Source organism: Podarcis melisellensis (assembly GCF_964234715.1).
Source record: "Podarcis melisellensis genome assembly, chromosome: 2".
In the NCBI taxonomy this organism is placed as follows: domain Eukaryota; kingdom Metazoa; phylum Chordata; class Lepidosauria; order Squamata; family Lacertidae; genus Podarcis; species Podarcis melisellensis.
In genome coordinates, this window is record NC_138529.1 from 67,604,669 (window position 1) to 67,627,283 (window position 22,615).

The window sequence follows — 22,615 nt, forward strand, 5'->3', positions numbered from 1 at the left end:
TACCCCTGCCCGTACGGGCCAGTCTTGACAGACTCTGGGGTTGTGCGCCCATCTCACTCAAGAGGCCAGGGGCCAGCGCTGTCTGAAGACACTTCCGGGTCACGTGGCCAGCGTGACATCGCTGCTCTGGCGAGCCAAAGCTGCACACGGAAACGCCGTTTACCTTCCCGCTGGTAAGCGGTCCCTATTTATCTACTTGCACCCGAGGGTGCTTTCGAACTGCTAGGTTGGCAGGCGCTGGGACCGAGCAACGGGAGCGCACCCCACCACGGGGATTCGAACCGCCGACCTTACGATCGGCAAGCCCTAGGCGCTGAGGCTTTTACCCACAGCGCCACCCGCGTCCCTTCCCAGGCAACCTAGGCAGGACCAATCCAGTCACTGGATCTTCCATGGCTGTCACCACTATCTTCCCTCATGGTGTGAAAGGGAGCAGGCTGCTTTCCTCGTGTTGCTGTGGCCCTGCTCTCTGAGCATATTCTCTGCTGGGAAGTGCAGCTCTGTTGCTGCAAGTGAAAAGCACCTGCTGCCACCCTCTTGCCTGTTATTGCTGCCCCAGGAGAGCCCCTGCCCGGCAGTGCCTTTCTTCTCGTTAACGGCAGCTTTTCTCTTGCAGAGTCCAGAATCTCCTTGGCAAGCCTCAGAAGGTACGTCTTCCTCCGCTTCCTCCGTGGTGGGTCTGCTCTCTCACAGACCTCGCTGGGCACCAGTTCTGCTGCTGGTCTAGGGGAGCTGTGGGATAGTTGAGGAAACACAAGTGCCTTAGCTTGTTTGACACTCCTTGAGTTAGGTGCTCGATGTAAAAGCCAAAATAAATAAATGAGACTGTAGTGGGGTGTGAAGAATCCATTCTGAAACTCAGGATAATAACAAATACCAGTGTGTTTTAGGCTGCACAGCCCTTCTCCAGGGGGCTGTTTGAGCTACACCGATTGTGCTATATCTGTGGGCCAAACTCTGTGGCTATGTCTGCCATGTGCTTATAAGCTTTTCTAAGTCAGACATTCCTACTGCATTCACCATGCCCTCAAATAAGTGATGTGCAGCTTGCAACTCCTTGGCATTTTGATTATTTGAAGTTTTCAAGCAAGAGTGTTTTGTATGTATCTATTGCTATCGTCTTCCTTTTTACACCTGGTTTTGGTGGAATCTTCCCCCCTTGGTAGCTCACTTTTGGAGCTAACCAGGCACCGTAGCCTGAACCTTGGTGTGCTGGCACTAAAGGAGCTCACTGCTGCCTTTTCCCCAGCCCTCCAAATCTATAGCAGTTTATTTTCTTGCTGTTCAATGGAACTCCTCTTGATTGCACCCATAAACCTTCAGAAGCCATAAACTCAAAATGGCCACCACAGTATTGAATTTGTTTGTGATCATCAGAGGTCAGGTGGAGGATGAACCGGGAGCTGCCTGCCTTAAGTGGGCTGGAGCAGCAAATAGAGCCATTTGCTGCCCTTGCCTCTATGTTCCCTGTATAGTCTAACCCTGTATGAATGTTTATCCTGGAATCTGAGGCCTTGCCTCACAAAAGAAGCGCTGGGCGGGGGTAGGGGACTTCCAGGCAGGCAGGCTGTGGAGGGAAGCAGCTTCTCCAAGATTGTGGCCAGGGCTGTCTTCTAGTTTCCCTCTCTGCTTGGGCGTATCCCTCCTCTGTTTCCCTTGTGGTTGGAGGAGGCAGGGAACGAGATGGAGGGTGTAGAAATGGATATGCATGGTTCAGTTTTGCTACAACACGTGCCCACGCTGAACTGCCTCACCTGCTCTCCAAGGCTCATCCCGGGGTCAGTTCTAGAGCGACCACATTTGCCCACATAGGGTGCTCAACAAAGTTGGCTGGCAGTAGGCAACTGGGCACATACAGGGCGTGTTTGCTTGTGTCTTGGCTACTGTCAGCCAGGAATGCGGCTGGCTGGCTGGCTGGCTGTGGTTATTGCCCTGGGACTTGAGGAATGCCCTTGTGGCCAGAATCTGGCCTGGCTTCCACCTGGGGCAGGGTGGCCTCTGGCATGGTGGCCTGGCAGCGGGGGGTGCACTTGCATGCTGCCTGCTGTGCCAGCTTGGGCGTCTGTGTGTTTTGTCTTCTGCTCAGGATGCGCTCCCTTCCTCTGAGCGCCCGAAATATAACTTCACTCCCAGCTCTGCCCTCAACAAAACGGCCCGGCCCTTTGGAGTCAGCTCTGCTCCAAACTCCCAGCCCGGGCTGGTGACGAAATCGGTGCCATACACTCCCTCTGCGTCCGTCTGCACCACACAGCACAATGGGTATGTCGCTGTGTTATTTAGACACCCTGGGGAGTCGGGGGGGGGGGCTGAGTGGCCTCACTGTGGAGTTCTGCCCTGTGCTGTTCTGCCCACACACTCGCCTGTCTGCCCGCACTGTGCATGTCGGGCTCTGCCTGTGTGGCCTTTTTATGGGTGGGCAATGGCTGGGTGTGGGCGGCCCTTTCCTCCCTCTGTACAGTATCAGAATCTGTGCTAGAACTTAAGACATCTGGTGTTGCAGTGACCCCTGGTGGCTGGAGCTCATATTACGATGCCTAGATCTGGCAGTTCTCTTGTGTATTGTTCATTCCGGAATGCCTAATTGAAAAAGCCAGACCGTTTAGCGGCCTGCATTTCATCATCTTTCACTTCTTTCGAGTCCTGCAATCTTCTCTCCTGGGCAAAGAATAATAATAATGCTATCGTAGGTGGCAGTCAGGAGCATGGGGCGGCATCCCAGGAACCCAAGCCTGTAGTTGTCTTGACTCACCCACACAAAGGAATCGCTAGATTCTTTGGTCTGAGCGGCATTGTGCTATGGCGAGTGATCTGTATCTATAGGTTTGGTGCTATCTGCTTGTGGTTTCTTCTGTGGCTGACTCACTATGGCAGGAATGAATGTCGCTTATGGATCCCAGTGTAACTTTCCATCCTCACTGCCTCCCTGGCAATCTAAGCTACAGTTATTCTCCAAACTGTTCATCATTTACTAGGTTCCAGATTCAGTATCTTCATTTATAAGATTTCTTACCTGCCCTGCACCATAAGGTCTCAGCACTGGGCACAATAATATGATATGCAAACTTAAAATTACTAAAAGAAATTATGCATAAAGCTGTATACCCCAGATAAAATACTGAGTAGCTGACATCAAGGCTTTTGGCTGAGTTTCCAATTCTGCTCATCCCAGCATAAAATTCCCGTACTAGTGTAGCTGTTCTCAGGCATCCTTTGGAAGGGAGCAGCACTATGGTAAATCCAGATTTCCAGTTTATTAAGGAAATGACTTGGGTGAAATTGTATACCGATTAATCTATACTTGACTATTTCATTTTTTCAAGCCCGAAACTGGCATCTTCTGACTGCTATCTTCCCATGTCTAGAAATGCAGCCCTAAATTAATTATGTTTATTTTGTTTATTAATCACCGATGAAACATCCCGAAATGATTTTAACAGTGCCTGGCTGCATGCAAATTGTGTCCTGACACTCTAGGCTTTGGATGCTGCTTCTTTTGAGGTGATTCCTTTCTCGTTTGGTGCATTGACGTGTCCCTGGCACCTTTGTTGGTGGGGATGGAAAAGCTTATATCTGTGCTAGATGAAGTCCTGTACACCTCTGACCAACCCCTGTGTCTCTCATTGGCCTCTTCGGGGTCCCTGCCAGTCAGTACCTTAGAAGGGACCAGTTGTGGGACCATGGTGAGCGTAGTCTACATGCTGGCAGAAATGGTGCTGCTGCTCATTTCTTTCATACTCCTGCATTCCTGATCCTATGACCTAGAGCACTGGACTGCAACTGGTGCGCCAGGACCTGCTAGGGGGCCGCGACCTGATCCAAGGTTGGTCATAACAGGAGCACTACCACCACACAAATATATGGTGAAATATTAAATGGGTCCACAAATGCGTGTTTGGGTGTTCAAAGTGGGTCCAAAAGGTTGAGGATCCATGACCCAGTTAGGTTAGCTGTGCATGGAATCTCGGCTATATTCACCCACACTAGGCAGGAAGGGAAGCATGTTTTTTTAAAAAACTTTGTCTAATGGTTCTAACATGTCCTTCACTTTCCTGACTGTCTTTTTGCTCTTTTCCCTTCTCTCTCTCTCTCTCTCTCTCTCTCTCTCTCTCTCTCTCTCTCTCTTGCAGGTGCAGAACACTGACAAGTCAGTAAGCCTTTGCCTGTTCTGTAACTTTAATGTGTATTATTGCTAACATGCATGACCTAAACATAATTCCTTTTCAACACCTAAAAACCCTCCTCATTCCTTGCCAGTTTTTTAGTTTGGGATTTTTTGGTTTTTTCCCCTGCTTCACTGACTTTTCTACCCCCTGTCCTACTCTCCCACAGGAGTGTGTGGTTATGGCAGGTTATATCCCATCATAAAAAGAGATGCTTGAGGGACATGTTTGCGAGTCGGGGAAGGGGGAGAACAGACGACTTTCGTGTAGGAATTGGGACGTGGAGGTCCCCTTTCTTACAATATGTGGGGCAACATTATTTGTGTTCTCTTGACTTCTTGGGTTTGTGCTGGAGCCTGTCTGAATGACTTGGTGGCCTGGATCCCATGTCATGCTAAGCTAAATCATGGCTTAGCCTGACTGTGTGGACTCTGGGAGAGGACATCACAACCTCTTTGGTCCTTCCTGGTTGTTTTGCTGCTGAGCCAAGCCACACTTTGGCATAGTGTGTTAATTAAGCCTCTGCTCATAGTTCAGCTCTCTCTTGGAGAAACCATGAAGTGTAACCCACACAACAAACCTTGGTTACAGCTTGCGATTAGTCTGGAGACCGCTAGCTTCAGACAATATGCTAAACCAAATGATGGCTTAGCTCAGTATGACGCAGCAGCAAAAAACCAAAAAGTCCAAGATATTCTTTCCAGGAGGCCTCACATACGCACTAAACCACGGTTTGGCTAAGCGTGTCATGTGAACCAGGCCTGGGGGCTAATCTGAAGTGAAACGGCCAGTTGGGGGCATGGTGGCTGCCCTGAGGCTTTAAATGTTGGCAGTTTGGCTTCAGGGAAACTTCCTGATGCTTCCAAGGGAGTGGGATGGCCTGCTGTGACTCTTCAGGCTGTGCTGACAACTGTAGCAGTAACTGCCTGACCCAGATAAGGGAAAGGAAGTGGTGCTAAAACTGGCAGGGAGTAGTGTGTGTGTGTGTGTGTGTTTTCCACTGCACAGTCAAGCTGCTGTTACCTCCAGTGGCGCTGGCTGTTCCCTCAGGAGATGTGGCCTTTTATTTGTGCGGTTGTGTACTAGGGCGGCATGTCTCACCTGACCTGTCCAATCTTTTCTCTTATTCTCTCACTTTTCGTGGCTTCAGGGTTAGCGCTCACCCCCCTGAGGTGAAGGCTCCACCCCAGAGCAACCCCCCACCTGATTATGGAGATTACTACCTGGAGGACCAGTAAGACCTGGGAGAGGTGGGGGAGGGGAGGGGAGGGTAGAAACTTTCGGACAGATGATGTTATGTCCCTCGTGTGTTGTGTGCTGCTGCTGCTGCTGTCGTCCCGTTATAGCGTGTGAATATCCCTTTGGTGAAGTTGGAGTAGCGCTAGAAGCAATAACAGGGCTTCCCTCAACAAGGATTCAAATTTTTCATCAGTGAAAAATCTCCTTTGAGATGTTCACCAGAGCAGTTCTGAGGAACTGGGGGCCTTGCTGCAGCCTGACATGGGAGGCTTCAGGTTTAAGGATCTCACACAGAGTCAAGGCCCCTTCTGGAAGGGAACACTTCCATGCAGCTATTTATTGTGGACTTGGTGCTGCTCATAAATGCACAGGCTTTTTGCAGCATGCATACATCGTCCTCATCCAAATGCTGTCTCGTGTGTGGTTTCAATTATCCAGACAATTCAAATCATAGAATTGTAGAGTTGTAAGGGACTACGAGGGTCATCTAGTCCATCGCCCCGAGATGCTGGAATCTTTTGCCCAATGTGGGGCTCGAACCCACGACCTTGAGATTAAGAGTCTCATGCTCTACCGGCAGAGCTACCTCAGGCCTGGATGGGGGAGAGGGAACAGAAGGGGCTTCAGGATCCGTTCTGTGTGTCTGCAGGGCAGGTTACTTGCGATCTTCAGAATTATGAAACTATGGCCATGTCCTGATTTGTGCCTCATGGTGGTTTATCCCCCCCACCCCCGCCCGCTTGATGCAGTTTCTTGTGTTTGTGTGTGTCATGCATGCCTGGCAGATGCTCATCTCAGTGCAGCCCTGGCTGAGTGCCCTTGTCTATTCGTAGGCATTCTCTGCGGCTGGCAAGCCTGCCGGCCTTCCTCCCCAATGACTCCAGCAAAAAGAGGCTCATTGAGGACACAGAGGACTGGCGACCGCGGACGGGCACAACCCAGTCCCGTTCTTTCCGTATCCTGGCCCATCTGACAGGCACGGAATTCAGTAAGTGCCTCCCTCCCAGGGGGAGCCACTCCAGGTTGGGGGTGTTGTTGAGAGCTGGCAAGCCAGCCTGGGAAGTGGCAGGGAGTCACGAGGCATTTGGTGCCACCGGTGACAAGGCAAAGGTTGCAGAGGCACCTGAGCTTGTTCTGGGACAGCTCTGGCCACTTTCCATAAGCATTCTGGACCTGGGCCAGTTTGGGAGGGCTCTGCTGGCAGATTGTCCTACAGCAAGTCCCAGGAGGATCCTCTCTCTCTCTCTCTCTCTCTCTTCCACTTGTGATGCTCTGCTGACCTCATTCAGTCTATCTCTGCTCTGCAAAGAGCTCTGCAGGCACCTCATTCTGCTTCCCGCTCATTATTGTTGATGCCCAGGCCCTGTATCCTCCAGGGAATGTTCTTATTTTGTGCCCAGTCTCTCCCTGCCCACCCCACCCCCTCCAAAAACAAAAACAAAAATCCACTTCTCTTCTCAGAAAACTAAAACAGCTTGACTGGCTCAGACCATGATATTCTCTTTCTCCTTTTCCCGCTGCCAGTGCAAGACCCGGATGATGAGCATGTTAGGAAAGCCAGGTAAGAAGGTCCCTTTGATAGGGCCAGGAGAGTCAGTGGGTTTCCACCTGACTTCTCCCCACTCCCAAAGTGCCAGGGGCTGGGAGCTGAAAGTGCAGAGTCCAGACCCACTCCTAAGCTTTGGCAGATGCCCAGGGCCACTGTCCCATTCCCATCTGTCCGGGGCGGAGGGGGTGAAAGCCTTCTTCCCACCTTGTTCTGGTTCCCTTGACCTTGCATGCCTGGTATGCCCTTCTGGTTTTCTCCTTCTCGGCCTCTGCTTTCTCCTCCCATCTCTTCCTTGTGTCTCTTTCTCTTTCTCTCTCCCCTCCCAGAGAAAAGTTTGTCTCGGAGCTTCAGAGCCCCCGTTACACTCGCCTGCGCGACTGGCACCACCAGCGATCGGCTACCTCTCTGAACGTGCTCTCCTAGGTTGCCTACGATGGGCCGGCCTTTCTCTTCTCGACTCTGCTCTTCTCTATTGCATGCCGATGTGAATGGGAAGGGCGTGTTTCTGTCTGTCTCCTTCTAACTGGTTGAACAAAACTTTTAAAAAGCAAAACAACCCCCTCCCCCCCCCAAAAAAACCACCCACTAGAAATCCACAGCAACTCCTGGAAACATAGCAACTGAACTGTGTTGGGGAACAACTTGAGCAGGGGGGAACCTGAGAAACGTTAGGCGTCTTCCACATTGGTGGCTGCTTCTCTTTGAGCTTCATGTCACACCTCCAGCTGTGGAGGGGATGGAAGAGGGTTCATGTTGTTGGGCAGGAGGCTTGACTCTCCCAACTCTAAGCAAGATGCTCTGGTACTACCAGGAAGCTGTTTCTGAACTGTGTTTTCTCTTCCCTGACTGAAGAGATGTTGGCTGTGGAGACCTCTGTATGCTCCTTTCTGGCCTTCATACTGAACCAAGGAGGCGGGGGGAAGGTTCTACCCAATGCATTGCACTGAGACCTCCTTCCTTTGGGACCTGCCGCGTTGAATGAGCTGCCAGTGCTCTTCTTCCTGGCCGAGCATTTCAGAGAGAGGGGAGTCGTTTCCTGACATTCATATCTGGAAGGGCTCCTTTTCAACCGTGCATGGGATTTTTTTAAAAACACTGTTCTTGGTAGTGGCTGATCTTCCCCTTCCCTCCTTTGTCCACTGTTGAGTGCTGTTTCTCAACCCATAAAACCTCTTCTCCTAACAGGCCTCTCCATTTTATTTTATTTTGCCACTGAATGGTGAATGCACATGCCCTTAGCCCCTGGTCCTTTCCCCATCATTGTTCTGTGAGTGTCTGGTTGTGGCTACCACTTTGAGGAAATGGCAAGCATTCCTCTTCTAGATGCCTGATAAGGTCATGAAGGCTTGCAGAACTTGCCCACCCGTAACGCTGTAATAGAGGGATTCCGTCTCTTCCCCAACCCCTCAATGGTTATTAGACTTGTCCTCTTTACACTTGATTAACTCCATTATACCTCAGTTTTTCCAAAGGCTCTCTGATTTGGACACCACTTAATATGGCTGCTTGTGTTGGGCTTGGGGGAAAAACCCTAGGGGATGGGACTTCTGACTCTTCAGGTAACCTGCTTCCACAGCAGGCATGTCCTGTTGCTCGGTGGAGGAAATGCTGTGTGGCCCTTTCTCTAGAAAGAGTGTGTAATCATTGTTTTGACTGCAGGCATGACACTAATTCAGCTGCTATATCTGTATGGTGCTGTAATCCACCCACCCCCTGAGCTGCCTGGAGCCGATGCCCAGGCAGGAGTTTGCAATCTAGTTGGAGGCTGGCTTTACTACCTTTCATTTTGTAGTAAAATAAATGCTCCTATTCTCGTAACTGGCTCCTGTCTTTCTTTCCTTTCCTTTTTAATCTATGCACACCTGAAGTAGGGAGGCTGTGTTCTTTCTTAGAGGGACGACTTGTTTTCCAGCTGAGCATAAACCCAGCTGTCCTCTGTAAGGTTGTTTGGGAAGCTGAGCGAAAATGCAATGCCTTTGCCCACCAATGACTTTGGGGTGCTTTTGTGCCCTGGTTTTCCTCTGGGAGCAGGAGCCTGACCGGCAGGCCAGCACTGAGTTCTCTCTCCTTTTCTCAATACTTCTAACTCCTTGGGATAAATATGGGGGATTGTGAACTTCTCATCCCAGGCCCACATCCCAGGACAGCAGGCAAGGACCAGGGTGGTGAGACAGGAGACTGCCAGGATCTCACCACCTCTGCCTGCATGATGCACTGAAACAGCCGTTATAGTAATTTACTATACTCTTTTTCTTCTTCTGTTGATTGCACCTTTGGAAAAGTCCTTGGATAGGTTGGATGAGATGTAACATGCACAATGGAACTAATGAACACACACACACACACACACACTTTTAGTCTGCAGCAAGCCTTGTGTACAGAATCCCTTTGCTCCTGTCTTGGATAATCACATAGTGCAGCTCTTGATGAGCTGTATCCTTTCTCATTGCAGGTGGAGAATCTCAGGTTAGAATATTCTCCCTGCTACCCTTGTGTCAAGACACTTAGAAAATGAGCACGATGAGAAGAGAGAGCCTAGTCTAGCCTTTCCCGACAAGATAGCTGCTTCCTATGTACAGGAAGGAGGTGGTGTGGGGGAATATGTGTACCCTGTGCCCCTGCTTGGTATCTTCTTCTAGCTGATTGCCCAAGGGGACCTCAGAAAGGGGAAGGAAGGGGTTCAACAAGGGCAGGCTTTATTTCTCTTCCATTTTCAAGCTTGCACTTGGAACAGCTCAAGACACCCTTCTCCTTTATTTGCAGCTCCCCAAACACCACACATCTCCCATTCTCCTCCCCGCCTCCTTCCTTGTACATAGGCTTCTATTCCTGTAGTTTCTTGCTCTTGGCTAGGAGTGTTTGAGTCTCCTCAAATGACTGCCTACACAGCTGGACTGCTGTTCCTGCCACATCACCAGGTTCCCCCTCTGATCTTCACACTCTTCCCCTGCCATGGATCTCATTCTTGAGTCATGTGACCTTGGAAGTTATTCTGAAGCCCACACTTCTTCTGATGGTTCATCTTGAAGCCGTAGGGCTCTCTCCCAAGTGAAAGGCCTTGAATATGTGGGGCGAGTAGCATGGTCCTGTTGCCCTGAGCTAGATGGCCTTGGGGCAATAGGCTCTCTCCCTGGGACCAAGTCGAGGTGTCATTTGTTGGAGCCCTATGTGAGGCGACCTGTCTGTGGGTGTGCTTCATGCCCCTAATATGACGTTGTCTACACCGCACCCCCCGACACACCACATAAACCCTTTGAAATATTTAAAAGGGTCTTGTAGAGAAGAGGAGCTTCATGGTAACCTTCAGAGGAAAGAATGGGAAGCAAAAAGTTTCCACCTGAAGCTTTAAGGAAGTGATTTAGCAGGCACAAAATGGCTAAGGAGCTGATTGGGGCACCTTGGCCTTTCCGTGCTTTCCAGCAAAGTTGGGGCAGGCCTCTGACAGCACAAAACTCTGGACTCCCATTGGAACAGGTGGTGGAATTTGGTCTATGTGTGAGAGAGAACAGCATGTCTTTCTAGTTTGCTGTCTTGTGTGAATCTTATGCCAAGAGATGAGCACACAGCCCCTCAGGTTTCTGCGGATGCCAGCTCCTAGTGCTGAGCTGTGTGTCCGATTGCAAAACAGGCGAATTGCTGTCACTGTTACTCCCTGGCCACAAGTGCATTTCGTGGTTGATAACGCCTCGTGTCCTTTTTCTGCGGCATCACCTGTCTCGCCACAGGAAGCTGATCATAGAATTGTAGAGGTGGAAGGAACCACCTAGTCCGACCCTTTGCAATGCAGGGATATTTTGCCCAATGTCCATGACCCTGAGATTCTTCTGCCCGACGTGGGGCTCCAACCCATGACCCCAAGCTTAAGAGTCTCATGCTATACTGACTGAGCTTTCTCAGCTGCCTTATACTGAGATCAAACTCTTGGTCTATGGAGCTCAGTATTATCTACGCGGCTGGCAGCAACTCTCCAGGAGTTTCAGACAGGGAATCTTTTCTGCCCCTTGCCTGCAGATGCTGGTCAACTGAGCCTGGAACCTTGCTGCCTGCAAAGCAGATATTGTACCCCTGAGCTAAGGCCTGTTCCTCTTATGCAGACCTGCCCTGCAGCCTGGGGCTGGGAGGCTTTGAAAGGCTGTGCTGTTCCTTCATGCTGATATTATCACAGTGCTTGTCCTCACACCATTGCCCAGTTTGGGATCATAGGAACTGCCCCAGGTATGCCAGGAAAGCAGGCACTTGCTGTGCACAAGGAAAGGAACACTTCCTTAAATGAATCCTGCCTTCCGTTTTCCATCTGCCTCTGACCTGGCTATACTGTACAGTTAACAGGAATGCTTTTGGTGCTCCTGTGCAGAACCTGCTCTGGTGTCCTACTTTTTTTTTTTTAGGAGAGCAAACCAGGCCCAGGAGTCTTTGTTCTTTATCCTCCATCCATGCAGGTGGTGGCTGCGGTCATTGTGCTTGAGAGGACAGCATGATGCATGTCCTCTCCTCCTCCTTTGAACTCCTCCTTTAGAGAAGGGAAGATGAATGCTCCCTCTGCACATAAACGAGGAGAATGTCTTTTGTGTTGGCTTGTCCTCGCATCCTCGGCAACAGGCTTTGTAGCCTGGGCTTAGCATAATAGGACCTGTTTCTTCTTAATGCTGGTCACTCTGGGCAGCAAAACCACCAGCCAATAGGGGTCACTGCTACACTGTGGGTATGGGCATATTTTGACTGCACACAATCTGCTCCAGTGATGCTCTTGAGGTCTGTGAAAATATTAAAAACAGCTATCCCCACTACAATGACTTGCCAGACCTGGGCCATGGTAGCAGCCTCTGCTGGACTGGGCGGGTAATGGGCCCAGGTTGCCTGGAACTAATTGGTTATTCTGTAGCCAGGTCTCCATACCGGATCTGTCTTCTGCGCCAGCCTTGAAAGTGGAGCCTGGATATGGTAAGCTGGGGGCGCTGTGCATGTGATGAAACCTCTGGGCAGGGATGCTTGCTGGGGAAAGCTTTGCATACTGGCACCTGGTATCTTCCACAGTGTCTACAGCAAAACCTGTTGTAGCTTCTCGCTGTGAAGCTGTGTTAGCTTTAAATTTTTGAATGCATTTGTGCATGAAAATGAGCAGTGGCCAGTGGCCTTCCTTTGGGAAGGAGGGTCTGTCCACCCAAGTCCAAGGGCAGAGATTATGCCCAGTGAGTTGCTCAGACCCTAGACACAGTGCCAATGCATATGTCATGCAAGCTTCAGATCTTAAGTGGGTTGCTGTTTAGAGATAAAGTGCCATTGCCTTGTGTGTGACTGTTCCAGGCTCTGCTGCTCCGAAGCCTGCACCTGTCTCCGGCCCGGCCAGCCGCCCACCCTGGGCTGTGGATCCTTCCTTTGCTGAGCGGTATGCCCCAGATAAAACCAGCACGGTCCTGAGCAAGCACAGCCAGCCGGCTACGCCAACGCCGATGCAGAACCGCAACTCCATTGTACAGGCTGCGCAGCAAGCCCCTGAGAGTGCCGACAAAACACCCATCTGCTACCAGTGCAACAAGATAATCAGGTGAGAGTTGCAGCAGTGCAGAGGGATCGTTCTCCTCCTACCCCCACCCCCACCCCAAATTATAGGAAGTGGTTTGTACACACGTACACCTGCACCTCACTTAGTCTGTTGCAGCCTGGAATACTGGCTTCTGGATGGGTGCACCGATTCCACCGATGGATATTGTGTGCAGAGGTGACCTGGAAGTTCGGTGCCTATACTTGCAGTGACTTGTTCGCAAATGCGAGTCCCTTGCTTGATGTTGGCATGCTGCAATCATAATGTGCGGACCCAGTGGCATAGCGTGAGTTGCCAGTGGCCAGTGTGTGGAGGAAGGGAAATGGACGGAGGACACACGGACATTCAACTGCCTAATGGCATCTGCATCACCCAGGAGTTTGCAGCCGCAGAAATAAGAAAAGAGTTGTTCTGTTGTCTGGAGAGGTCACTTTCTGGTTTGCATGGAAAATCTGTTTTCAACAGAGTGCCAGCAACAGATGTGCGAAGTTGTATTGAGGCAGCACTGGGTGCTGAAATTTTGCTACGCTGCTGTGCAAACCAGCCCTTGGAAGTGTTCCCTTCCATGTACTGTAGACTCATGCTTCATAACAACAGGTAGAATTGTCTTCTGGCAATGGAAGGGGAAAGACCCTGGTCACCTGTCCTTTCCCCCAATAGGCAAGAGGCCAGGCTCATCACCCACCTCAAAGCTAACCCTTCCTCTTTTTGTTTTTCCACCAGAGGGCGCTACCTGGTGGCCCTTGGACGCTACTATCACCCTGAGGAGTTCACTTGCTCGCAGTGCAGGAAGGTGCTGGATGAGGGCGGGTTTTTTGAGGAGAAGGGCTCCATCTTCTGCCCCAAGTGCTACGACATACGCTACGCCCCCAACTGTGCCAAGTGCAAGAAGAAGATCACAGGGGTGAGTTTGGTTGGAGCGCAGCCTTCGGGGAATCAGGCCTACTCTCAAGCATGCTGAGAGTCGGGGGGGCGGAATCTGTGCACTCCAAGGGGTTCTGAACTCCGACTCCCATCATCCTTCACTATTGGCTGTGTTGGCTGAGGCTGATGGGAGTTGGAGTCAGGCAACCTCTAGAGAGTCACAGGTCCCACATCCCTGATGTTGAGATTTCCATTGCTTAGAAGGAGGCAGCCATTGCTGTTAGCCCTTTCCACTCAGGGGTGATCTTCTCCAGTTCCTTATGTTAACTCAAGGGCTGATGCTTTAAAGCAGGGGTGGGGGACCTCTGGCTGGCCTGTGGGGCCATTTCTCCCCAACCATCCTTGTGGGTCCCCCATGTGTGGGGCTGGTCTCTGCACAAAGCAGTTTTACCAGCCCTGTGGGTTCCTGAACTGCGACTCCCAAGTAGCAGACAACCAGCTAGCTGTTAGGTGCATGGGAAATACTGCTCAAGGGACTTTGACAGGTGTGTTGTCCTACTCACCTGTCACAGCTGACCCTTGGAGGTGTGGACAGATAAGGATGCGGACCACTGAGCCAAAAAAAGTTCCCCACGCCTGCTCTTGCCATATAGTACAAGCCTGATAGACTTGTCTTGCTACTATATTTGAGGCTGGGGACTCCCAGGCCTGCTCCAGAGAGCAAACATAGCACAGCAATGAACACGAGCTGGAACTCTGTTTCAAATCTCATATTAGTCATGAACTCACTTGGCAGGCTAGAGCAACCTGCTCTGTATTCCGGCCATCTTCACCCTCCCCAAATCTGTGGAGGCTAAATCCTGGCCTCCCCTACCAGGTTGTTGGGATGGTTGAAATAATGTATGGCTGGCATGTGGAAAGTTCAGTATTGCCTATGTAGTGTGCTGTCCAAATACCCTGCATTGTTGGCAAAGGGCAGCCCTACAGTGGAGTGACTCGCGTTCTTGTGTTTCTTTAGGAAATTATGCATGCCCTCAAGATGACCTGGCATGTACATTGCTTTATCTGTGCTGCCTGCAAAACACCCATTCGCAATCGTGCCTTCTACATGGAAGAAGGGCAGCCCTACTGTGAGAGAGGTATGGATAATACTTGGCTGTGGTACCCACAAAGTAGTGGGTCTTTCTTAGAAGTCTTTTAGGTAGCCTTTAATTAACATTCTGGATTTATAAAATTGGAAGCATATGGGATGTCCCAAGCTCCCCCTGGAATGGGAGCAGCAGCCAGCACCAAAGCAGCCTTCCTTGGAAGAGGTGGGGGGATACCCCACAGAAACAGTTCCTAGTACTGACCTTCAGTGGCAGGGAGAGCTTGGGCAACAAAACACTTGCAATGGCGTCCTCCTCTGACCCTGGTCTGACTGCCCCTTGGTAATGGTTGCCGGGCAGCGCCCGTTCTGCCAGGTTGCTATGGAGATCAGTAGAGTAGTACCTGCATCACGTAAGCATGCAGCAAAGCATGCTGGGAAGTGTTGTTCTTTTCCTTTCATTCCAGTCCTGATAAACACAGCCTTCTCTTGGAATATTCCATTGGGAGGAGGTTTCTAGGGGGAGAAAGGCTTAACAAATGGAGTGGCTTCCCTCTCCACCCCCACATTATCTGATGCTGTGAAAGAATCTGGAATTCTCCCAGATGAATGAACAGCTGCCTTTCATCATAAGCCGGGTGGGGTGTGCGGGGCTCTTAACAGCATGTGCAGCCTTGCTTGACATGGCTGGGACGGTTGTCTGCCATCTCTTCACAGAGTCTTTGGTCTTCCAGCCAGCCCAACAGGCTCCAGGGCAGCATCAGAGCATCTGTTGCTTAGCTCAGGAAGAGCTCTGATCAGAGAAAAGCAAATACTGGGGAGAGGACAGGATTGTGGGGCAGAAGCAAAGCTACAGAAACAGAAGGGAACCTAGCAGGAGCAGAGAACTGTGGAGGAAGGTAGCTGAGATCACTGGGACAGTGATCCAGACACTAGCAACCCAGTCTGTAGCTCTGTGGTAGAGTGCGTGCTTTAAATGCGAGAGGTCCCTGGTTCAATTCCTGGCATCTCCAGGTAGGGCCAGGGAGGACAGGACTCCTTGCCAGTTGATATACAGACAGGCTTGGTGTTAAGGGAAGTGCCTTTGATCTTAGCTGCTCTTTGAACATGGTTCTGCAATCAAAGCAGCCTCCCTTTGCCAAGCGGGTGAGTGGGACAGGTGGTGCTGTGGCGATGGCTCATGTAAGCAGCGGCACTCTTCTTCCTAGCTCGGCCTCCAGATTCTGAACACCTTGGCCTAATCTCTCCTTCACCTTCTCTCCCTGCCTCAAGACTATGAGAAGATGTTTGGAACCAAGTGCCGTGGCTGTGACTTCAAGATAGACGCTGGCGATCGATTCCTGGAGGCGCTGGGCTTCAGCTGGCATGACACTTGCTTTGTCTGTGCGGTGAGCACCTCTTTCCACCATCCACCTCCTTCCACTGGTCCAACTAACCCTTTCCAGCCTTTGCTCCAGAAGCATTCCGTGATAGAGGGACATCGCTGGCAGGCAGGGGCAGCAATTTGCTAGCATGTAGCTTGTCAGATGCGGCTTCTGAGCTTGGCTCTTTCCCTGGGGGTGGAGCTGTCTGGTTTAACCTTTCCTCCTTGCTTGCCTTTGTGGCAAGCACTCTCAGGTGCCTCCTGCTGCCTGGCAATGCCTTAAGTCTAGCAGGGGAACGACTGTTGGGGGTGAAGCTGGGCAGCGGAGCATTTGGTGATTCCTGTGGCTTTGCCCTTCCTCTTTTGTTCCTGTGGATGAGCTGAAGTGGGTGGTGGGCCTGTGAGCGTGGAACTGATGCTTGCCTCACTGAGTCCTTCCTCCCTTCCTTCCCCCCACAGATCTGCCAGATCAACTTGGAAGGAAAGACATTCTACTCTAAAAAGGATAAGCCCCTGTGCAAGAGCCATGCTTTCTCGCATGTGTGAGGAGGAGGAGGAGGAAGCGGGTGGGGAAGAGGAGATCTGACTGCCCAAGCTGCTGCTCGCCCAAGCCCTGCATTCCTCTTTCCCCCACATTTTGCCCTGTCCTGTCCTGTCCTGAGAGAGCTGCCCCCACACACCACCCCAAACCCTTCACTTGACAATCATTCCCAATGGGGGAGCTGCAGTGCTCAGATTTCCCTTCAGTACTCTGCAAGGATTCAGGTACATGGATTTAGAGTCTGAGCTTTAGGCCGCTGCTCTTTTTCAAATAGAATTCCATTCTGCACCAGCACTGAGTGACAGGGGCAGAATCACCACCCCCCTTCTCCATGCTGTGAAGCCATAGTGTCGCCATATGTCCAAAGGATTTGCCCGTGCCTCTTGTCACTTTTGTGCCAGCTGCAGCCAAAGAGGGGGAGCCCCAGAAATGTTACTTCCTAGCTGAAGGATCCCATACATTAGTGGCTGTTGCAAAGCAGGCAGAGTTGACACTTGGTCTTACCTAGGAGGTCCGTTATCTGCCTCAGGTGTATGTGAACGCTTGCTGCATCGCCCTCTTGGGGCGATAGCTTTTCCCAATGCCAGGGTAGGGCTCCTTCTTGTGACTTCTTGCCTCCTTTGTGTTGTAACTACCAACTTTGGCTCCTGTCTGCCTTTCCTTCCTTGAAAAGGCATCACAAGTGATTTCTGTGATCCAGGCCTGGCTCTGTCCTGCCTGTTAGTATGTATTTCCACTTTCAGTGATGGAAACTCACCTCCACGTAGACATGTGGCCCTAGTGAAATTGGGAAGAACCAAGTCAAAAAGAAAAAGAGCTTTCTTTCCCCTCCCAAGACTTAGCCACTCCTTTCCTAGCGCTGGAAACAGACTACCTCCAAGGTGTGTAGAGCCTTGTTCTATAAAGTTGCAACAGACCTCAAGCAAAGTAATTTTAAAATGCCATGGAGAACAGAGTTGTCCTAGGATCCAGCCCTCTTCTCCACACCAGCAGAAGCTGCTTCTCCTCGCACCATGAGATGAACGTGTGATTCACTCCCCAGCCATACAACGCTGCGTTTGCTTGCAGCGCACAGCCCTGGGCTGGATGTGGCCCCAGAGCATCCCTACCAAAGAGTTATTATTTCTGATTTGCTCTAAGTGTGTTTCCCAGAACCGTGCTGTCCGGCTGGGAGTCTTCAATTCTTTGCCACCTTGGTGGTGCTTTGAATGCCTAATAAAATATGTCTTTAATTCTTTTGTCGCATATGTGAGCTGTGCTGATTTCTTTGTCTTTAAAAGGGCAGTGTGTGGTTCTACTGGAAGGGGGGTGAAAAATACAGGTGCGGGTTATATGGTGTGACAGACACTCTAGAAACTAATATTAGTCCTACTTGGGAAGAAGCAACCTGAGCCCCCCCCTCTTACGCTCAGAGAAGAAAAGCAAAAGGGAATAGTTTCATGGAAATACTGTGCACGTGACTAAGGAACTCAGCATTGCTGAAACTGAATACGGTCTCTCTGTTGAAAAGTGACAGCTGCAGAACAACTTTCAGCCGAGTGGTAACATTTCATTTCAGAAAATGCTAGCAACAGTGGTGCAGGGAAAGCTTAGCACTGCCCAACTTAGCAGGAACTGCCTGTGATATCCTGTTGGCCGGGAGTTTGATTTCATACCTGTATTGCTACTGTAAATGTTTTAATGGAAAATCAGGCAGTCCGGGAGCAGATTGGGCGGTGTGGTGTGCGAGGCTGCCTCCAGCATAAATAAGCAAAGCCCTTTTGCGGCAGTGGCTGTTTGCAGGTTAATGTGAGCGAAGGAGAGGATGGTCACAGTGGACCTAAACAGAGGAAGGCATCTGCATCGGCAAAACCATGTATATGAAGCTTCATTGGTCTAAGTTAATGACTGGTCCCAAAGAACACGGCACCTGCTTAGGATAGCATAAAGATTGCCCAGAGACCTGTGGGTGACTGAGAATGGCTTGAATTCAAGGACTTATTTTCAGAGATAAACACAGTTGGCAACTTGGAGAAGTATTTCGTGCACTTCCTTATTTGCAGCCTTGATGCAGCTTATGCCTGCTGTGTGGCTGTTCCTGTTTGGCCGGCTATTCCCCCGTGCAGCTTGTAGCATTTGTGCTTTCATTCCAGCTTCTGCTTTAGTGGTTACTGATCCTATATTTGGCGAGAAACTTCCTTGATGCTTGCAGTTCTTGTTGTAGGGAACTACTTGGTTTGTGCTTCCTGCTAGCTTTGATTTGTGTCTTGCAAGGGGGCGTATGTTACTCTGTCTTTGGGGTCACTTGCTTTGTTTTATGCAGGGAGAATGTTTTTTCTTCTTACGGGGATGTGGGTGTTTTCCCTTTTTTTCTTAAATGGAACAGATTTTTCCAGAGAGGCAAAGCATCATCAAAGCCACAGGCTGGATGAATTCTTAAAGGCCATAATCACAAGGAACGTAATTAGCTGATAATCTATAAGCAGAGCTTTAGGACAGATGGAAACCCCAGCTTGACTCCATTCATAAATTGCTTCTTGAAAATAGGGAGGCCTTATGGCATGTCATGACCAGGATTTCTGTTTTGGGGAGAGGTTGCAGAGGCTTAAGCCTTTCCCATTGAATTTTGGGAGTGCCAGGCAAGAACTGGTAGACAGTGACAAAAGCAACAGGGTTTATTCTGTTGTTGTTGTTGTTGTTGTTGTTATAGAAAGGCTTCTCTATCACCTAGACTAGGTCACCTCCACAGTAGCTCAAGTCTGAATTGCATTTCTGCTAGAAACCACGTGGGCTTTGCTTTGAAGTGCCAGGTGACTGAGAAAAGAAATGCAGTGCTAAGAGGAAAAAAACACCTCACACTTGAAGAATGTTGGCACCTACTTCATAAGGTGCCATGGTGGCCCAGATGCTGCCCACACTGTATGGGAGTGAGATTGCTTTTCCAGGCCACTTTCAGAGAAGACCTTGAATAGGAATAGGAATAGACTTTATTTGCGTAGCCGACAGGCCATAGCATCAAAGGACAAACACGGACAAAAGTACATTACAAATATAGTTACCATAAAATCTTATGACCTATTAAAATCCTAGGTGGAAGCTGGAAGACAAGAGGCAAAGTGGGATCCAGAAATCCTTAAAGTGCTCCTCCGGATTCCCAAAAGAGCCATTTGAGTAGGGCTATAACAAGTGGTGGTGGTGGGCTTGCTGAGAGGATGCTAAGTGTATATGACGGTTCCAGACTGGCTTGTGTGGAGGCATCCTCGGTAGAATGGGAGATGTGCTGAGATTACTACTACAAAACCATGAGGTTCTGTTTGGCTGGATATTGTCAATCACTCAAAATTTAGTCATGATTGCTATATAGCAAACAGTGTGCTAGCAACAAAATGGGATTTTTCACACAGTGCCACCAAGTGTCCCCCACCCCACCCCTGAGATCACAAGAACATGATCTGAACTGCAGTAGGCAGCGAGACTTCGCTTTCTATTGAAGTGCATGAGATGAGGATGAGTCAGTTCTGACTGATGCTACAATATCGATGCAACTGGAGGTTTGGTGTAGATCACTGATGCTGAGCCTGAGGCTGCATCCCAGCTCAGCCGCACCTAAGTCATTTGAATTGCCAGCTTCTGCCCTGGTGTGTCCTGCGCGAAGTCTGGCCCTCTTTCCCAGACCTATAACACTTAACCGGGCAAGGCTCAGCTGCCAACTGTGTAAAGTTGCGATGAACGTGAGTGCCTCTGAGCGTGCGCAGAGTGCCCCTTTCTCTGGACCCCTGTGCGCTGCCGCAGCAACTCTGAGCTTTAAAAAGTGTGAGGGAACTTCTCCTCTATGGAGCTCTGGTTTTTGTTGCAAAAACTTGGGCCCGACGGCGCAGGTGCCTCAAGTTCTAACTTTCCCCCGTCCCCTCGGGCCGAATGTAAGCGGGAGCCGCCGTTGCACATACGTGGTGGTGCCTGAAGTGATCCAGCTCAAGATGGCTGATCCCAGGCAACCCACATGTGGACAAATCGAGAGGAGGTGGGCGGCGGCGGCGGCGGCGCTGGAGAGGCGGCCGAGGGGCGGGAGGGGGATGCTGAGCCGCGGCCGGCGCTAGGACCGGGTGCGCCAGCAGGCGGAGCCTCCTCGCCTCTCCGCGCCGCCCGGCTCCCTCCCTCGGCTGCTACTGCTGCAGTGTCTCCGAGGCAAGCAGGCAGGCGGCCTGTCTCCATCCGAGCGCGGCTCCCTCGCTGCCCCTCCGCCGACGTCCCGGAAAGCAGCATCCCTCTCTCTCCGCCGCCGGCATGGCTGGCGTGAGCTTCGGCGCCAACCGCCTGGAGCTGCTGGCCTCGTACCAGGAGGTGATCGGCGAGGACAGCCCCACCGACTGGTAAGCCCCCCCGGGGGAGCGGGCTCTTTGTCCCCGCGGTGGGGAGGGGGCGCTGGCTGCCGTCTCTGCTTTGTGCAGGGGGGCGTGGGCGGCGTCTGCCCGCCCGCTTTTCTACGGGGAGTCACCAACAGCGCTCTCCCCCCCGCCACCCTCCCGCTCCCCATAGAGGCGATTCGGGAGATTGCTCGCCTCCTGGACCTGGGACATGGCTGGGGGGCGGGGGGGGGGGGAGAGAAGCCATTAGCAACCCAAAATGGTGCATTGGCAACGCGCGGCCAGGCCCGGGATCTGGGGCGAGGCCTTTTTCTGTGGGGCGCAAGGAGGGCACAGCCCGAGGATGCTCCAGCAGCCTTTTCAGAGTCGGGGCGGAGGGGGCATATTGAGCGGCGTCCCGCCCTGGAGCCCCACGGAGCTCTTTTGAGGAGGGGAGCAGTTCAGAGAAGTCCCGAAGGCGTTTTCCACCCCTAAAATTGGGGGGGTCGGAGGCGCGCCCCAGCCCTGCGGGTGCCACCTTGGTTCCAGGACGCGCCCCCTTTCTTCCCCCCACCCTCCCGCAGTATCCTTCCCCGGGCGCGTCGCTTCGGATGCGGCGGGGGCGGGTCCGCGCGGTGCCTCTTCCACCTGCTCGTCCGTCCGCGGCGCCCTCCCGAGCCAGCCCGCGCCGTCCAGCTCGGCGCCCGGTGCCCATCTGCGCTTATCCCGCGCCTCCGGGTACCAGCCTCTCTTCCCCTCCAGTTTTGGGGTGAAAGTTATCTGATAGAGACGCGCTACACAAAGGAAGGTGGGGCTGGCGAGGGGGAGGGGGAGGAGGGGGTCTGGAGGCTGGAGGGGAGGGGCTGGTGGGCTGTGAGGAGGAGAAGAGGAGGTGGGGTTGGAGGGGAGGAGAAGGAGAGAGGCAGAGAGGAGCCAAGGGGGCCCTCCGCAGGCAGCCATCCCCGCGCAAGGAGGAGGCGTCGAGGGCCCCCAAGTGCCGCATCCTTTTCTTTTGGGCTGCCGAGGCCTGGCTGTCCACAGGCCGCCTGTCTCTTTGGCAAAGGGGCTCTCCTTTCTCTTTGGAGGTGGTGGTGGCAACGAAGGCCCATCCCTGCTCTCAGGGGCTCTTCCCAGAATAGACTTGGGGGATGTTTTCAGCACAACCCTTTATTTGCAATTTTCTGGGCCTGCTGCTATGGGGAAGCCTTGATTTGAAGGCTGCCTCCCAAGATGAAATGGGAGCCATCTCCTACAAAGCCCCAAACAATAGACATGTGCTCCATTTCTGCAGTCACCCAATTGTGTGTGGGTGTGTTGTGGGTGTTGGGGGTTATTGTTAATGAGGCCTGCATACTTGGCGTTCCCAGCCAGTGAACGTTCACACTTTGTCAGAGGCAGAAGGTTCTTGAGAGACTTCATGCGAGGTTCCTTTGCCTTCCTCATGCCTTGAGACTTCCCTGCAAGCGATGAAGCAGTCCACCCATGTCTGCAGCAATGGCCCAGACAACTGAAGGTTTCTCCCCGGTAGTTTAGTTTCTGGACCTTTTTTTTCTGTTTGAAGCAGAAATGCACAGAGGGCTCGAGTGATGCTCTCTAAACATAAGATAGCAGGACTCAGTTGCCAGGAAGCACTTGCCACGTAGTCTCCTGTAAGATTAATTCACCCTGCAATTATGGAGCACTTAATCTGGTCCTTAATATGCACCACAAGGGGGACTAATTATTTACAAGTGCTCAGACCTAGGTTCAAAACAGTGGCCACCTATAGCCTCTGTGGGATGCTTTTGAACAAGTCACTTTCTTTCAGCATCCGTTCCCCATGTGTAAAGTGGGAATGGGAGACCGCCCATACCTTGTTATGCAGATGAGCTGGTTAAAGAATAATGGAAATCACTTTGTCCTGTACATGTGCTTGTGTGTGACTGATAATAATTGGAGCCACTATGGG

The 22,615-nt window shown here is 51.5% G+C and overlaps 2 protein-coding genes across 5 annotated transcripts in view; both read left to right on the forward strand.

Moving 5' to 3' along the window:
• PDLIM7 (PDZ and LIM domain 7) overlaps positions 1-17,587 on the forward strand; it is a 43,029-nt gene extending 25,442 nt beyond the window's left edge. The window contains exons 4-14 of one of the 3 annotated variants that reach the window (XM_081901065.1): positions 617-647; positions 4,128-4,144; positions 5,311-5,394; positions 6,233-6,387; positions 6,924-6,960; positions 11,831-11,889; positions 12,253-12,493; positions 13,214-13,394; positions 14,373-14,493; positions 15,714-15,829; positions 16,264-17,587. In XM_081901065.1, the coding sequence (XP_081757191.1) occupies positions 617-647; positions 4,128-4,144; positions 5,311-5,394; positions 6,233-6,387; positions 6,924-6,960; positions 11,831-11,889; positions 12,253-12,493; positions 13,214-13,394; positions 14,373-14,493; positions 15,714-15,829; positions 16,264-16,350 (1,129 nt within the window). In that variant the 3' untranslated portion in view covers positions 16,351-17,587. Of the gene's footprint in view, positions 1-616; positions 648-2,086; positions 2,260-4,127; positions 4,145-5,310; positions 5,395-6,232; positions 6,388-6,923; positions 6,961-11,830; positions 11,890-12,252; positions 12,494-13,213; positions 13,395-14,372; positions 14,494-15,713; positions 15,830-16,263 lie in introns of all 3 variants that reach the window. The other 2 variants (XM_081901066.1, XM_081901067.1) reach the window with 2 other exon arrangements.
• Positions 17,588-20,466: 2,879 nt separating this feature from the next.
• Positions 20,467-22,615, forward strand: part of DBN1 (drebrin 1) — a 40,317-nt gene continuing 38,168 nt past the window's right edge. The window contains exon 1 of one of the 2 annotated variants that reach the window (XM_081901024.1): positions 20,467-20,694. In XM_081901024.1, the coding sequence (XP_081757150.1) occupies positions 20,609-20,694 (86 nt within the window). In that variant the 5' untranslated portion in view covers positions 20,467-20,608. The remainder of the gene's footprint in view (positions 20,695-22,615) is intronic. The other variant, XM_081901028.1, reaches the window with a different exon arrangement.